General features: G+C 42.5%; 1 protein-coding gene across 2 annotated transcripts in view; it reads left to right on the top strand.

The window, feature by feature from the left end:
- The window catches only part of SLC9A4 (solute carrier family 9 member A4), a 45,208-nt gene that overhangs the window by 21,304 nt on the left and 7,454 nt on the right, over positions 1 to 16,450 (top strand). For both annotated transcript variants that reach the window (XM_056327854.1, XM_056327855.1), the window contains 5 exons: positions 1,341 to 1,411; positions 3,737 to 3,898; positions 9,812 to 9,908; positions 11,884 to 12,015; positions 12,769 to 12,856. In XM_056327854.1, coding sequence (XP_056183829.1) covers positions 1,341 to 1,411; positions 3,737 to 3,898; positions 9,812 to 9,908; positions 11,884 to 12,015; positions 12,769 to 12,856 — 550 coding nt within the window. The remainder of the gene's footprint in view (positions 1 to 1,340; positions 1,412 to 3,736; positions 3,899 to 9,811; positions 9,909 to 11,883; positions 12,016 to 12,768; positions 12,857 to 16,450) is intronic.

Genomic DNA, 16,450 nt, shown 5'->3' with positions numbered 1-16,450 from the left:
TGGTATCCTAGAAATTAGAGAAACTGTATTCCAAAAGAACTGGACAGAGGGAGGCATTTGGTAGCGCGGGCATTCAGTGTATTTGGACACTGAATGCTTTTAACAACATTGGGAGGAAAACCTAGGCATAATTTTCTAAAATATAATATCTCATTTATATTCATAGTAACTATCATGTTATAATATTGTACCACAAGTGTCATGAGTGTCATGGTATAGCAGAGCCCTTACCTCTTGATCCTTTTGACCATGGGAGGAGAGAAACATGAAGGCAGAGTTTACAAAATGCACTTCTCATCCTTCCCAGATAGATTTGTCAGACCCCTTTTTTGCCATCTTTTGACTGGTTCTAGACACACTGAAACCTTAAAAGTCTTTAATCAAGTTTTATTGAACTGAAATGAGTTGAACCATTGGTCTGCAAATTTAGTTTCAGGTTATTTTGAGTAATGATCTTTTCCCCTCTCAAACATTTACTTCGGCTCTCAAATTACCATTATATAAATAAAAGAAAGCTGCTCAAACTGAGTTAACAACACTATACAAAATACATGTACATGCTTTCATTTTCACAATAGAGAATGTATTTGAAATTAACAGAAACACTATGCCTTAAAACTAAGCACATAGAGAGACATTAGCAAAATTAGAACATCTGAACTGATTTGAATTTGAAGTGTGTTTTGTTTTTACTATTCCAATGTTTACATTTAACCCTGAAAAAAATTTATGTTTAAAAGCACCACTTAAAACAATATGTATGTAAGAACTAGCCATTTTTCTGTCTGTTTCTATAAGGCTACAAACACACAGAAGATGGATGAAAATCCTGGTAGTTAGCAGTGATGAATTTACCATTCTCATGACAATTTGCAAAATCCTCAGAGGGCTGTTGGTCAAGGCAAAGGTTAAGGTGTGGGGTATCTGACCCTGTGCCCCTTTGGGAGATGTCACACATGCAGAAGGGAAACTTGGTTGACAGAACCAGGAATTTAATTTTTGGTCTCAGTAGACAAAGAGGACCAGGCAATTTGGATGCTCAGTGTCATCTTCCATTGGACACAGTCCTTTACTCAGGCCTATATGTGGCTGAGTGATGCTTAGATGAGAGCAGACTGACAGACTTGCCACGTCCATCAAAATATTGACACTGCAGCCAAGCACAGGAGCTGCCACAGTAGGAACTTTGCCTTGATCTTTAGAGAAATGTAGATGCTTTCAGAATTAACTCACACCCTTCGACGAAAAAAATCTCAAAATCCTGCTAACAATTGCATATTTTTGGTGACATTATTTTCTCATAATGGCCACTAAAATTTCTTCCATGTTTATTTCTCTAGTTGATGGATCACTTGAAGGCCGGTATTGAAGACATATGTGGACATTGGAGTCATTATCAGCTGAGAGATAAGTAAGCATCTGTTATTGCAGCCTACTATAATAAAATAACCTATCTATCATGTAAAATACAATAGGTAAATAGAATAGGAAATCAATCTTGTGCCCCATAAATCTAAAATAGCATGAAAATATTGGGGACATAGGCAATATCTCTTTTTAAAAAGTGAACTTCTGAGCAACCGTTATCTCCCGGGAGTGCAGCGCTCGTATACTGCCTGCTAAATTGCTTCTGCACAAATAAGCAGAAAATAAGCTTCCTGAAAGAAAAACATAGCACAGGAACTCGTGCTGCAGACATCAGCCTGTGCACATAGCCCTGGCATAAATCTTAGATCTGTGGCAGTGCTCCTTTAGGTCTGCATTTAGAATAGAAGCTATGTAAGGTGTCAGCACTTCATTGACTTCTGCTGTAACCCTTCACAGCAAATATGATCCCTTGTTGGTGAGTACAGATTCAGTAATAATTAGTCACCTGTCCTTAAAGGTCTTTGCATTCAGCAATATTTAAAATAAGAGTACTGAAGGGAATGGTTGGATTTAAATATCCAGTAGCATAAGCAGATACTGTCAACCTAGTCTTCACTCATAAATGAGGGTCTGCATCATATCTTCTATAAGCAGGATGTGGTGGTTTTGCAAAGTTCTGTGGCTCTTCCAGGCACTGCCCAGAAGAGACAGACCTACCAATCTGAGTTGCTGCCCCCTTTGCCTTTTCCCTAAGGGAGCCCTGTGATCACATTGGCCACCATCGCAGCATGTGAAGGAAAGTGTGAGGAGAGACTAATCCTCCCTTCCCACAAACATATTATTATGACGCTGTGGGCTAAAAGTTATCCTTAGTTATCATAGCTATGCATTAACTTCTGTGTTGGAGTCTTCTGTCTCATCTTTCATCATTAGACCCTGGTAATACAGCCAAGGGGGGGTCTGTCCGGACATGTGGGTAGTCCTTTCATGACTAGGTTTCTCCCTATGGAAATCAGGAATTAAGAGTGGGAAGGAGGCAACTGGTTTGCATTTAGTTCTTCTCCCACCAAGGAGTAACGATGTAATGTGCTAGGGCACATACCTGGACCCAGAAGCTAAAACGTCCTCTGGGCTCTCACAGTACAGAGAGAGCTTTAGGGCATCCACTGAGACCACCCCACTGCCTGTGCAGGCAGTAAACTAAAAAAATCCCTGTTGGAGCCATGATTCCACTGAAATAGCTGCATTTACACATATCTCTGAGAATACGTTATTCCCTTATCTCACGTGTACCCATCAGCTATGAAAAGAATTCTTTCCAAACTAGCCAGAAATGTAGTGTTTCAATTCAGGGACAGATTCAAAAAACCACACTGTATGTGAAGACATTTAACGTAAGAAGATTGTATTAAAAGGTATCCACTAGAATTTTCTACACAACTTTAAAGACACTTTGTGTATGTATATCAGAATGAATTACCTGAGTGATGACACTCCAGGACACTTTTTGTTACATAGAGAAACACAGAGCTCTAATCCCAGTGGAAACATTTGTGTTCCTGTCTCTAATATTGATGTATAAAAACTCTCCTTTATTAAGAAAAAAAGACTACAAACTGTAGTGCTTTTTCTAGCATTGTGGAGCACATTACCTTGCTGTGGTAAACTGTTCCTTTGAAAGAAGCCTAAAGTCGTTGTTGCTCTGCTAAATGTCTGCCTGAAAGCACATACCTGTTCCAAAGCCACAGACACATTCACATTCAAATTATGCCACACATTAATGCTATTTTACAATCTGCAGCATGTGAACACATAGTATTTTGTGGTCCATTCAATTTCTCTGTTATTCAGAATACAAAGAAATGTATTTTCTTTGCTCTAAATTGTCAGGATGCAAAATTATCAGCAACATAATGGGCCCAAACTACTGTAACTGCTGGGCCATTTAGAGCCTCATTGGTGGCTGGCTGAATAGGCCAGGATTACTGTAAAAGCAGCTGCTGCTGTTATGCCCTACAAGAATACAACATTTGTACAAAAGCGTGGAGACTGGCCGTATTCTTTTCTGACAAATATAGCAGTGTTATATGCAAACACACACCCAGCCCTCTTTTTTGCTCTGATTGCAGCTTGTTTCTTTCCTTTCGTCTGATTGGCTTTGCAGTCTCTGTGGACCAGTAGACCGATGCAAATGTCCCCCTAAAGGTCTCCGCTCACTAGACCTTCAGGAGTCCACAGGTGCCTCCAATTTGGATTGTTTCCACCACTGAATTATACATGTGTGCATTTGAATGAAGATCAGCCTGTACCACAGAAATAAAAACACATTTCCTTTTTTTACACTTTGATTTTAATATCTGTTTTGCAGATTTAAGAAGTTTGACAATAAGTATTTGAAGAAAATCTTAATTCGAGAACACCAGCCCAAATCCAGCATTGTGTCATTGTACAAAAAGATGGAGATAAAACTGGCCATCGAGATGGCTGAGAGTGGCATGAAAATTTCACAACCATCCTCAGCTTCTTTACAGTGAGTACTGACCTTTTGTTCCTGATCCCCCTGATTCTTTGCAGAGGAGGGGAAGGAACGAAGGGGGCAAAAGTGAGGAAATACCCAAAGGATTTTATGACTTCAATAGAAATGTAAGGAAAAAAACAGTTATGAGAAGCTGCTGTTCTGTGCTGGTAATTTGGTGCTCATCCTATTTGCACTTTGGGTCATTGTTCACAGAGTGAAAATTAAAACCAGGGACATTTCCCCTGCATCTCTTCAGTGATGGGCAGTTGTGAAGAGGAATCATGAGTCAGGTGCAGAAGCCACTCTGCCTGCCTTAAATCACAGCAGTGGTTCAAGGTGGTTGCACTCATCACTTACCTGGTCAGTGGGGTTTGCTCATCACTGCTAGGTGCCAAGAGACCTGCAGGAATGCTTAGAGTACAGGTCCCAACTCCTTTATCCCAATCACAATTTTTTTGCTGAGAGCAGATTTCCTTGTAGCATTTGCAATTTTTGCTACTTTAGTTTGCAGTCCCTCAAACTGTCTTGCCATATTTGGTTATTTCTGTACCAAATTTGTCCAATCAGACATTGAGAGCAGCCCTGTGGAGTAGAACCTAGAGAGATACTGGTAGATGAAAAGCTGGACATGAGCCAACAATGTGCACTTGCAGCCCAGAAAGCCAACAGTATCCTGGGCTGCATCAAAAGCAGCACGGCCAGCAGGTCGAGGGAGGTGATTCTGCCCCTCTGCTCTGGTCCGGTGAGACCCCACCTGCAGTGCTGCATCCAGCTCTGGGGTCCTCGGCACAGGAGAGACATGGACCTGTTGGAGCGGGTCCAGAGGAGGGCCACAAAGATGATCTGAGGGATGGAACACCTCTCCTATGGAGAAAGCCTGAGAGAGCTGGGGTTGTTCAGCCTGAAGAAATGGGTCTGGGAGACCTTATTGCAGAATTTCAATACTTAAAAGGGGCTCATAAGTAAGATGAGGACAAATATTTTAGTAGCACTTGTTGCGATAGGTAAACTGAAAGAGAATAGATTTAAACTAGATATAAGGAATAAATTTTTTACAATGAGGGTGGTGAGACACTGGCACAGGTTGCCCAGAGAGGTGGTAGATGCCCCATCCCTGGAAACATTCAAGGTCAGGTTGGACAGGGCTCTGAGCAACCTGACCTAGTTAGAGGTGTCCCTGCTCACTGCAGGAGGGTTGGACTAGATGATCTTTAAGTTCCCTTCCAATCCAAACTATTCTGTGATTCTTTGATTCTACAAAACATTAATGCAACTGGGCATCGGACAGATGATGAGAGAAAGCTGGTGGGATCTCCAAAGGTACCACTGAAGGAACTACCCTGTGCGAGAGAAGTCTGTACAAACCTTCATTCCTGCATACTTTAACTGTTGTGGATGTATTTATCCTCACCTTGCAACCCACTGTGTAGAGTGTCTGTATAGCTTATGGCACTTGCCCCCACAAACTCTTTCCTGGGCTCCTGCTGACCGTTGTTGCTGCTACTGCTTGTTCTCTGCTGCTACATCTTTCAACCCCTCTCCATTTTGCAGCAGCCACTGGCAGGTCCCAGGATATTTTATTTTTTCAATGATCATCCCAACCCATACCAGAAAGTCCAAATACCAGCTGGATGTTAAATTAAAATCTTTCTTGAAACTGTGGCTTAATCACATCAATGTTCCTCTGCTTTCTTGAAACTGCTAAGACCTAGCGCTTTTCTTTCTAAATCATTCTTTGCTGAATGGATGATACTGAAAAAGTATTGCATGTCTGACAGGCTCCTTTTTGTCTGCTGTATTTCCTTACCTGTTCTGAGCCAAGAGAAAATGTGCAAGGTTGGTAGACAAACTATGACAATCAAACCATCTTCCTCTTCTTGAGGGAAAGAGCAAATAAGAAAAAATGCTTCACTGTAGTTCAGAAATTCACTCCAAAGATGAGAATTATGATTGGAAAATATTCCATAACAAACAGCTGATATGATGGACTAATTTTTGGCATCTCTACTCTGGAATTGAATTTTACTGTGCATCAACCTCTGATGCACAGGTTCTTCTACTGAGACAGCATTTTTAAAAATGAAGTGTCAACTTCGAAAAACAAAGTGCAGTCTATGGTTCAGAAACATTCTGATTCTTGGAGGCTGTGAGAGTGTTCTAGGAAAAGAGCTATTTTCCCAGCTCTGTTTGTTGATAGGTGTCCACAGTTGTCCAGGTGTCTGCTGTTCCAGGTGTCATCTGGAAAAGACCAGACAGTGAGCTAGTTATTGGATCTTTGGTCTGAGCCAATGCAGCAGTTCTTACATCTTCATTCCTCTGAGCAATTATGTAAACCTGCTTAAGACTAAAATCTTTCTGAATGTATTTGTGAATTGTTTAATTGTTACCACTGAGAAAGCTTGTACCTAAAACCCCCGTCTTCAGTGAGGATACAAAAATCTGGCCATGAGCAAGTAGAGATTTGGTATTAAATTCCAACATAGAGAAGGTAAAGCAATATTTGCAGTGCCAGAGTAGTGTGAAAACTCTTGCACCAGTATTTCTGATCAGGTCTGCAGCCTTTAAGCACATGAGGGGAAATGCTCTGTAACAATCAAAGCAGAACTCCGTTGCTGTGAATTAGCATTATTCTCAGAAATTACATTCATGCTGATGTAATTCCTGCAGATGCGAGTGGATGTCCAATGTGCAGTAAATATTTCTAGTGTGGACTGGAGAGATTTCCCCACCGACTCAAACAACAAGGAATCTACATTTGAATGAAAATAGAGCATTTTGTTATAATGTTTTGGAGAATATAAGCCTTAGAAATAAGGATATAAATGGCAAAAGCAGAGCCAGGCAGATATTATCAGAACTGTGTTTGTATGGCTGTTTTTTGGAGGAAATGTGCCCATTAGAGAGAGTTGGTTTGATGCTGAGCTTACATAATGTTGGCTTCATATTGCTGCAATACTGACTTTGGTAGGAGTAAATTCTAAAACGTATCAGTACAGTACAGATCAGAATAAAGTGCTATGTTGTCTTTTGTGGTGGTGTAGTTGCTCAAGAGCTGTGTCTGAGGAATGTTACTTCCCTCACAGGGCTAGTGAAGATTGGTGGAGAATTCACAAAGTTCAAAAATTTAGATATAATATATAAAAAATAATCTTACAAGGATTGTGGAAGGCATTTTATTTCCTCCATGTATCAACTATGTGTCTAAAGGAGAAAGAGATACTGTCATGGTACTCTTTACAAAGAGATGGTCTGTTTTCATGGTATATTATCATTTCAGTATTTTCTTCACAAATATATCTCCTGTGCTGTGCTTTGTTGTAACATGCTGGAAGGTTCAGTAAGAACAAAGAAACAGTTTCAATAAGAACAAAGAAATAGTTTCAATAAGAATTGCTTTATGGGTTTGGTAACATACCAAACTTGTTTGGGTTTTTTTGAAAGTTCTTTTTAGATGTATTGTATATTACAAAATGTAAAAGCAATCTGTTCCTTATTACCATACCTGGGCATTGTTATCAGTTCGGTAGGTTAATATCTAATCCCATGAAAAGAGTACACATTTTTTATTTGTGCTTCAGAACAATACAGACTATCTTCATGCTGTTTGTTCTCTTTCTATCCCAGCTCAGCTGAAACTCAGGGCAATGCATTTATTCTATTTAAGTCACTTTAAGAGCAGAATGATAAGCCTTGAAATGACTTGGGACTGCCTACTTCTGTGCTGGCATGTGGAGGCGGTCAGGTATGCAACTGGAAAAATAAAGAGATGATCTGATGTCTTCCCAGAGGAGTTTTGCTTTCTCCTATTTATTGTTTTCCCCTATTTATTCCAAACTGTAAGTATAAAGACCCTGTGGAGACATTCAGTGAAGTGCAGACCAGAGAGATAGTTATTCCCTACGATGTCAAAGCTGTCTGCATCAACTGTGCCAGTTCAATTTGCATTACACAAATAAGCCAAGCCTGCCCTTGAAAGACCACTAGTCGTTGACAGGCTAGCTTGCCATTAGTTCCCAGGGGCTGTGCTTCTGTTTGCTTTCCCAGGTGTACCTAGGTTGTGCAAAGGGACAGCAGCTAGGAGCTGCTGACAGCAGACAGACTGCTTTCCTTGCTATGGAAAGTGGCATACGTGGGCTGTTCCACAGCCTGTGACGTGCCAGACCTGGTATGGAACAAAGGTGCATTACACCTAAGCCTGGACACTTGGTGGCATCCCTGGATCCTCTCAGTGTTATCCCTGAGAGCTGATCGTAAGTGAAAAACCAACCAACCAACCCACCCAACTGGCCTGGAATTGGGTCTTTTTTCCCTGCTAGTAAATACCCAGCTTTGCTGCTGTTCCTGTTGTTGAGAATTGATGAATGTCAATTAAACATTCGTTGAGAAGGATTTATCATGGCCAGGATAAGGTTTCTGGTAAAATCCAGAAAGGGAGTTCTTTTCTGTCACTCTGGCTTGCCAGTAGCTGTGTGGTAGACTCATGGAACTCTCATGCCTCAGTGAGCTCCTTAACTTACTGGTTAGCCCAGCCCTACCTTTAACACTACACCTTAACCTACAGTCAGTTTCTTTCTTTTTTCTTCATGAAAAATTTGGCAGATCTCACTTTTGGTCTGATGCAGAATGGACACACTTTCCAAAACTTTTAAATTATGAGGAATGAATTCTTATCTTCCAGGGACTTTGGACAGGGCCAGGCCAACAGTGCTTTCTGTGTACTTCATGGTAAGAGGCAGTAAAATGTAGAGTCCAGGCAGCCCTTAATGGTCCTACAAGTTTTCAAGACATTCATGTTAGATTAGAGCACAAAACAGTGGTAGTCTCGTTTAACCAGCTGTAATTGCAAATTCCAGCCTTTCTCCTATGTTTACAGCATAAGCTTAGTTTAGCATGAATCCATCTTCCTTTGCCATTAAAAGTTTTTAATTTATTTTAGAGGGAGTACAAAATAGATGCACACAAAACTTTGGCAATACGGTACATTGATCATAACCCATTTTTTAATTGCACAATTTACAGACATTTCAAGGACATCACTTAACTGAGAATAAAGACTTTTTATATAATATATATATTTATATATATAATATATAAATAACTGGAAAAAAAGAGGCAAGAAATCAAAATGGCGAAAGGAAAAAACCAGAAACAACGAGATTAACTCAGGCTGATCTCATCCTGGATGATCACTATCTATTTCCCTTTCTTTTCTTGGGAATCCAGCCCAACCCTAACTCTCACACAGATTGACTGATTTAGTAAAACCAGTTAACACTTCACAGTAGCCCTCCTCCCTTGTTTTGCTAGTGAAAGAGCCAGGTAGCTACAATGGACCCTGGGCTCCTTGTCACAGTTTGTTAAAAAGACAAAGATCGCTATCTTTTAGGTAGTTCTTTCATTTTAAATGGAGAAACAGGCTCAGCAGCAAGGAAAACCTAGATGTTCTCCTCACCACAGGGCAGGTCTCTCAGACTCCTTAATTTGCACGTGCTTTAGTTCTTAAGGATTTGCCGCACTTTCTCAAAGGAGTTAAACCCAGTAGGACCTCAAAGCCCAGGCTGCCTGAGCGTGCTGAAGGATGTATTCCAGCAGAGGAGGAAGCTTACAGTGCCCTCCCCAACACACAGCTGGCTGTTGCTCAATCTAATCCTTAAATAGGAACTTCCTTATGAGGCTTTGAGAAAGAAGTTTCTGCTGCCACCTGTTTGAGGGCTTAGGGTCCATTCTGACTACCCAGAAGACAAAACCTGCGAAAGAGCAAAATCTCTTTTATTCATCTTTGGATGATTTTGGGGTGTCACTGGTGACTGAAAGGCTCTTCATAGCCTTCTGTTGTAGCACTAAAAATAGATCGTGCATGATTTAATGAGAATAGTATTTAATCAACTGATCAATATCATGTTTAAACTTCTTTTTTATTTACAGGAGCAGTAGCAATCGGTGTGTGCATAGGCTCTCCCCCACACAGGTCAAGTCCATGCGAGATGTCCTGGCACATAATCTGTATCAAGTGCGACAAAGGGTGTGTAAGCCACCTGCTACCACGCGCTATTTGCAGACTGAAACCTCTTGTTTGCCCTCCCCACATGGCAGCCACGGTGGGTGGTAGCACCGGGGCCGGCCCCGGGGTCTCGCTGGTGGGAGACACGGGCCTGGAGCCCGCAGCCACCCCCAGCCTGGAGCTGCACGGGCAAGGGAAGGCGGGGAAGGAGCCTTGGCGCGGGGCTCGTTCCTGGGTGGGATAAAGGAAAGCAGGTGTTTTCCAGCAGCTTTTCACCAGCAGCGCTAAAAGCCAGGAAAACCTGTGGCTGAGCTGTAGAGGTCAGGCTTCCCTCGCTGCGCGGCTACCTGCGACCCAGCCACCGCCTCCCCTTGGCTGCCGCACACCCGGGGTGGGCGGAGGGCGGAGGCTCCAGGGCCCGCAGGGCTGCAGGCGGCCCAGTGGGCCCAGGCCCGGCAGGCAGCTGCCCGGCACCCGGGGAGGGCGGCAGGGCTTTGTGGGAGGCAGCGGGCTGGCAGGTCGCCAGCAGCAGTTGAAACTCACCTGTGGAGGTGGGTGGACCGGCAGCGGTAAACACTGCATAGCCCAAAGTCAGCCGAGAGGCTGGTAAATCCCGCCGTCTGTGTGGGAGCAACAGTGTACCCGAGCCACAGGAGGGGAAAGGAAAAACAGAACAAATTCCACCTCCTCTGGAGCTTTGCTTTACACGTCTGGCTTGTTTTCCCCAAGCCCCCGCGTAAAATAGGGATGATAATACCTCAGCAGAGACTTGTTTGGCAGAAATTTGTACTGTTTCTGAGGCATTCCAGTGTATAATATCTACTTAATCCAATCTTGGGCCCGGAATATACAATTGAGTGCTCTCTGGCAGCAATGAGTGGTAGAGATTATATTATAGTAACCTTGAAATTACGTGAACAAATGGAGCTAACTCACGTAACACACATTTACTAGAAAATGCTAGGCCCTGCTCATTTAAATGTGTCATTATTAATATGATTTTCATTCTTAATATTGTTTGATTTGCCATGGCCAATTATCCTTATGATAATTTCTTATCTTACCAGCAACAATTTGCATATATGGCTGTCTTTTAGATTACTGAAATGAACTCTCTCTCTTCAAAATCAATTACAGTAATGACTATTTGCACCAGTCACTTCCTATTGAGAACTGTGCTTTTGGAAATGAAAGATTGGAAGTAAAATAATGCCACTGCTAATACTTCATTTTCAACTCTGAAGGCACGGTAATGCTCTGGCTCACCAGATCAACTTTATAAGGAACCTTGCAAGATCAGATTCTGCTTTTTAAGAGGGCTTATAAGCTTAAGTAAATTTTCTATTTAAGGCACATAATTATTTTCCTTATTTCACTAGATGTACATGATAAATTGAAAAGCTTGTCCTAAAAGATGCTTAGTTTTAGGGTAATATTAAGGTGCAGGTTGTCCAAATATAGAAAGGAAGCTCAACTGTGCATGTCATTCTGGAGGTGTACTCTTCTTAATATAGTCTTTTTGCTCCCAGGCTCATCTGCAACTTGCTTCTGGCTCACTAATATTTAGTACTGAGGCTCAGAGGGAGGTTACCCAGCTATCTCTCTCTTGGGTGCCTCAGATCTGTAGGTTCCAGTTATGTGATGGGAAGAGGAATGACAAAGGGAACACAAGCCCAAAGATGTTAACAGCCTTGTGTAGGTAAATATATTTTTATGGTGCAATTTGAGCAGGCAAGACTCTATCAAAAATGGCATCAAAATGCAGCCCTTGAGGTCTGCGGCTGCCAGCTGTATTTGTGCTTCCTCCCATCTTGCTTTGCAGCAGTGAGGTTAGTACAAGGCTAATTTTTCCATGTGATACCAGAGATCTGTGGTGGCTGAGATGGTGACTGAGCTCCCCAAGGTATCCCCTTGGCCCCGTGATCGACCAAGACTGCACAAGGTTATTAACATTGCAAGCACAAAGAAAATCAGCTGGGTGCATTTTGTGTTTCAGGCACCAGCGTACAACCGACACAACCTGCCTACCAGCACAAATGAGAAGCAAGCCCAAGAAATCCTCATCCGTCGGCAGCACAGCCTGAGACAGAGTTGCAGGAAGGGAAACAGTTTACCTTGGGGCAGACCGGTACCTGTTATATAAACTACTATTCATGTAAAAAATGCCTCTGCTTCTCTGTAAATAAGGAAAGAGATACCCATTCTTATATGCTTTGTTCAGTAACTAAAAGGGGTACATTTCCCAGTGCCATCTTGCAGCACCTAAGAAGAAAGATCTTCACTTGGCATGTGGACAGCAACATTTTCATGTCCTACCTCTTAAAGCCTTTTACAGCCTCATGGCTGTAAGTAGTAAAATAATGTAATTTGCATTGTTCTGGCATGTGCAAAACATCATATAATTACAAAAGGCCTAATGCAAAGTCCTTGACATGTTGCACTGACAATTTGGGCTCTTGATCCATCAGAGTAGGATTTGTCTCACTAGATATAGGTATTGGATATTATAAACATTTACAGCTGAGATAATCAATTAAGAGAAATACGTTCTTGTGGGGTATGTTAATTTTATTTAAAATTGTCACTTTAATAGGAAAGGAAATAGGAAAGGTGAATCTTAGAAGAACACATTTCTCTCTGCTGACTGCAAAAAACCCTCTTATCAAAAAACCCCCTTATAACCCTATTATATCAGACCCAGACATTTTCACTGGAGCTGATGTTGAGTTCAGCCATCCAAGCCAAGCATTGATCTTCACACCTCTCTAAATTTGGCTGTAAAGGTGCAGAAGCAACAGAAAAAACACGTAACCATGCCATCAAATAACTGCAAATTGCAGAGGCGTCACAGACACTGAACACATTTCTTTCTCATACACAGGCTGGTACCATGGAAGTACGCTACCTCTCTTTGCCTCAGGGCCCCAGCCAACCCACTAGACGAAAAGCCAGGCGTGTTACATTTACAGGTAATGGAAGTACTTTACTCTGTGTCCTACCAGCAGTGAAAGAGACTTGGCCAGTTGCTCAGTGGATTTAACAGTATATGAATGTTCTCACAGAAGTCCCTAGTCTCTTTGTAAGAGTGACACCCTTCTCTCCTTTTTTACCTATGGTGTTCATATGGTCATTACTGCAGCAGCTTCTATCTTGTTCCAGCACTGCCTAGTTTTCTCTATTTTCCCTCTTGCACAAATATTCCTATGATCCCTGCAGTCGGCCTGGCCATGAGGGCATTCATGTAAACCCAGGTAAGCAAATTATCTGTTCCCTGCAGCCCCACAGACACAACTGCATAAAAAGTTGTTAGGAGTTTCTGAACCTGTCACCCAGTCGAGGTGAGGCTGCCACAGCTCAATGCCCCCAGGTACCCAGGTGGGTAGCAAGACCAAGCAGGTATTCCCAACAGGCACCATCCCCCAACATGTAATTCAGTGCACACGGCTGGACACACGGAGCAGCATGAACAGGGCACAGCACTCATACAAACACAAACAGCACTGATCGTCTTTTCCTGATCCCCTCTCTGGCTGATCAGGACAATAGCCTGTTAGTAGACAATTATGTATGAATACACGCTACCTGAATCCCCCAGCAGCTGGTCTTAGATACACACTCTGCCTGGTAGCTGGCCCTGGCCCTTCCATTTGCTCATTTGTTGGCACTTGGGCATGTGAGCCGCTGGGGACACAGCCCCATGGCAGCTACTGGTACTCAGATCTACACTCATACACACATACACACACATGTGTGTGCGCACACACACACCTGCACAGATGCTCTTCCGCGCCATTCCATGCACTGTAGTTCCCTCCAGTAGCTGGCCTTGGACAGCAAGTCTTCCCTATAGCAGGGTCCTGAATCCCCTGGTCTCACTTTGCCTCACACACAGGAACAAACACTTGCAAGCACGTGTCTTTGGTACCGGCTCCAGATTATGGCCTTACCAATAGCCCACCACAGACCCCATGGTCTCTTCAGTCACCGGTCTGGACCTCCTTTCCCCTCCAGTAGTCAACTCATAGACCTTCTGCTCTCCCCAGTCTCTGTCCCAGACTCATGGCTGCTCCAACAGTTGGTTCCCAAGCCTCTTATCCTACTTGATGGCTATTCTGGCTTGGTGATTGCTACTGATTTTGCACTGACATATGCATCCACAGAATATTCATGCATCCTAATCCCTCCAGCTTCTGGCACTCAGGCCTCCACACACACAGGCACAGAGTGTAGGGAGCTGCTGCTGAAGGTACACAGTCAGAAGTAAAGTTAAATGAGAAAACAGGACAGATTGTGCTGATCAGGTGCAGGGCATTACCAGATACACATACTAACTGGCCCTTTTTATCCCCTTCTTCCTCCATTTTCCTGTATTTGTTGCTCCTTAATCTAATCTGATCCCTTCCTTTCCCTGTCTTTGGTTCCTGCCCCAAACATGGAATCATAAGTCTTGTATGGCCCCAAAATGCTCCCCCGTGGTATCCCAATAACAAGCCGCTTACCCCTCCACACTCCACTCTATGAGGTGCCCCGGGGAGAGTCTCTCAGTTGGCTCATCCTGGTGTGTCTGACCCTGCTCATGGGGATAATCACCCCTATCATAGATCAGGGCAGGGACTTAGGCTTTTCCCACTGATGGGAGTACTGGGGTCTCCTCCACTTGCCCTTGTACCTCAGAGGTCTCCTTTCTGTTTGTGGAGATGAGCCTTTAATCACATAACCTAACAAAAAATCCTGGCAAAGTCTGTTCTTGAGCAGCTGATCTCTTCTCCCCTATTCCCAGCTTACTCCCTGTGAATATTTCTGTAGTAATACTGCTATTACTGGATAAAGTTATCAGGCATTCTCAGGTTATCATATGTACACAGTAAAATGCAGTGTCTCACTTAAGTAAGGAGACAGAGCTTAGGGAGGGAACAACACTGAATTGCCCAAGGAAACATCAGAACACTGTCACAGAAAACATGGAATTTAGGACACTTGAATGTTCATCATTGTAATCTGTAATCTCTCTGACTCCTTTCTGAGTTTATATGAACCTGAAAGGCATTTGAGTTCCTCAGAAAAATTCTTTTTAATTTCTGGCAACATAAACTATAGCTATTTTAACCGTATTTTTAACCTTTGTATCAAAAATGTCAACAACAGTTTGTTTCCTGGAGGTGTAAAATTGTCGTCGGTCGCCTCCCCCCCCCCCCCCCCCCCCCCCCCCCCTTTTACTGTGAAAGAGGTGAAACCAAGAGAGATCTGTGTAGGCAAAGCATCCCCTTGGGGCTGGGAACTCACACATGATGGCAGCAGAACAGAAACCCATAGGTTCTATTTAGAAGGGAAAATATAAGTTAGTCAAGGGGATATATATATATTTTTTATCATACAGCTGATTCATTTCTGTTTGTTGGGATGTCATGGTGGGGGATATGTGTCTTCTGAAAGATTCAAATTGTTCTACACAGCAGCCTCAGACCTAAAAACATTTCAAACTCCTTCAAGGGACCAAGTCCTTCAATAGGAGACCAGCATATTATTTCAGCAGGCAGAAAGGTAAATTCTGAAGCAGTGAGTGCAAGTACATTTTACTAATAGCTAGGCCTGTATTTGAGCCCTGCCTTGTGATCTATCTAAATAATTAGACTTCTTGATCCAGCTTCTGGCCCCAACTTAGGTCCATTGTGTAGCATTCACACCACTCTAGGTGTCCACAGCAGGAGGAAGCGCCCTAAACTCCTCTCATAAACTGTTCTAGGTTGAGGTGAATTGCGCTTGGGAACTGAGAAGAAACATACTCCATATGTAGGAAATTAGAATTACAATCTCATAAGGGCACATCTGCATTTACAGAGATAAATGCCATCTCGTCTTTCTATTTCTAGAACCCCTCCTGGAACATGCATCGTCCAGCGAGCTTTATCTAGCTCTTATATATAGCATGTGCAGAAAGTTTCATAACTAAGAGGTCAGAAATGACCACAAATAGATCCTTAAATCACCTATCAGCTCTTTCTGCCACTCATTCAAATGAATTATTTCTTTGACAATATGTATCATTCATACTTTGTAGCGGCAATGCTCCCAAAGGGCTAAGTAGAAGCCCTTCAAATCTGAGAAAACCTATCGTATTTTCTTGCTTATGGTGTGATATGCCCACATGGCCTATGAGAAGCAGGTTCTGCTGTTAAAGAAATCTGTGTCCTTTTGATAGATGTAAGTGCTGGTGCACAGATTCTTACTTTGTGCCAACTGTGAAGTAAGCTTTACCTTAAAATAATGTAATAGTTATTAGGCTGCAATTACTTGATAAATTTTGACTGTCTACACAATACACGTGTGCTTTAACTGCAGCAGAATATAGTCTTATTATTCATACACCTATGTGTTTGTCTCCAAAAACCTCCTAGCTTGTTATGAGCTGTTTCTTAAATTAACTAATTTGCTAGTGCATAGGCAGACTACGAGTGGCTTTAAGAAACGTGAAAAAGTATATTCTGTAAACTCAACAGAATGAGAAATCCAGTTATTAGCCTACTGCGGGCAAATTTTTATTGTGTACTTATGGCAAAGCAAGC

This window comes from Falco biarmicus, chromosome 2, assembly GCF_023638135.1.
Source record: "Falco biarmicus isolate bFalBia1 chromosome 2, bFalBia1.pri, whole genome shotgun sequence".
Taxonomy (NCBI): Eukaryota; Metazoa; Chordata; class Aves; order Falconiformes; family Falconidae; genus Falco; species Falco biarmicus.
This window is presented reverse-complemented; position numbering and strand designations above follow the sequence as displayed.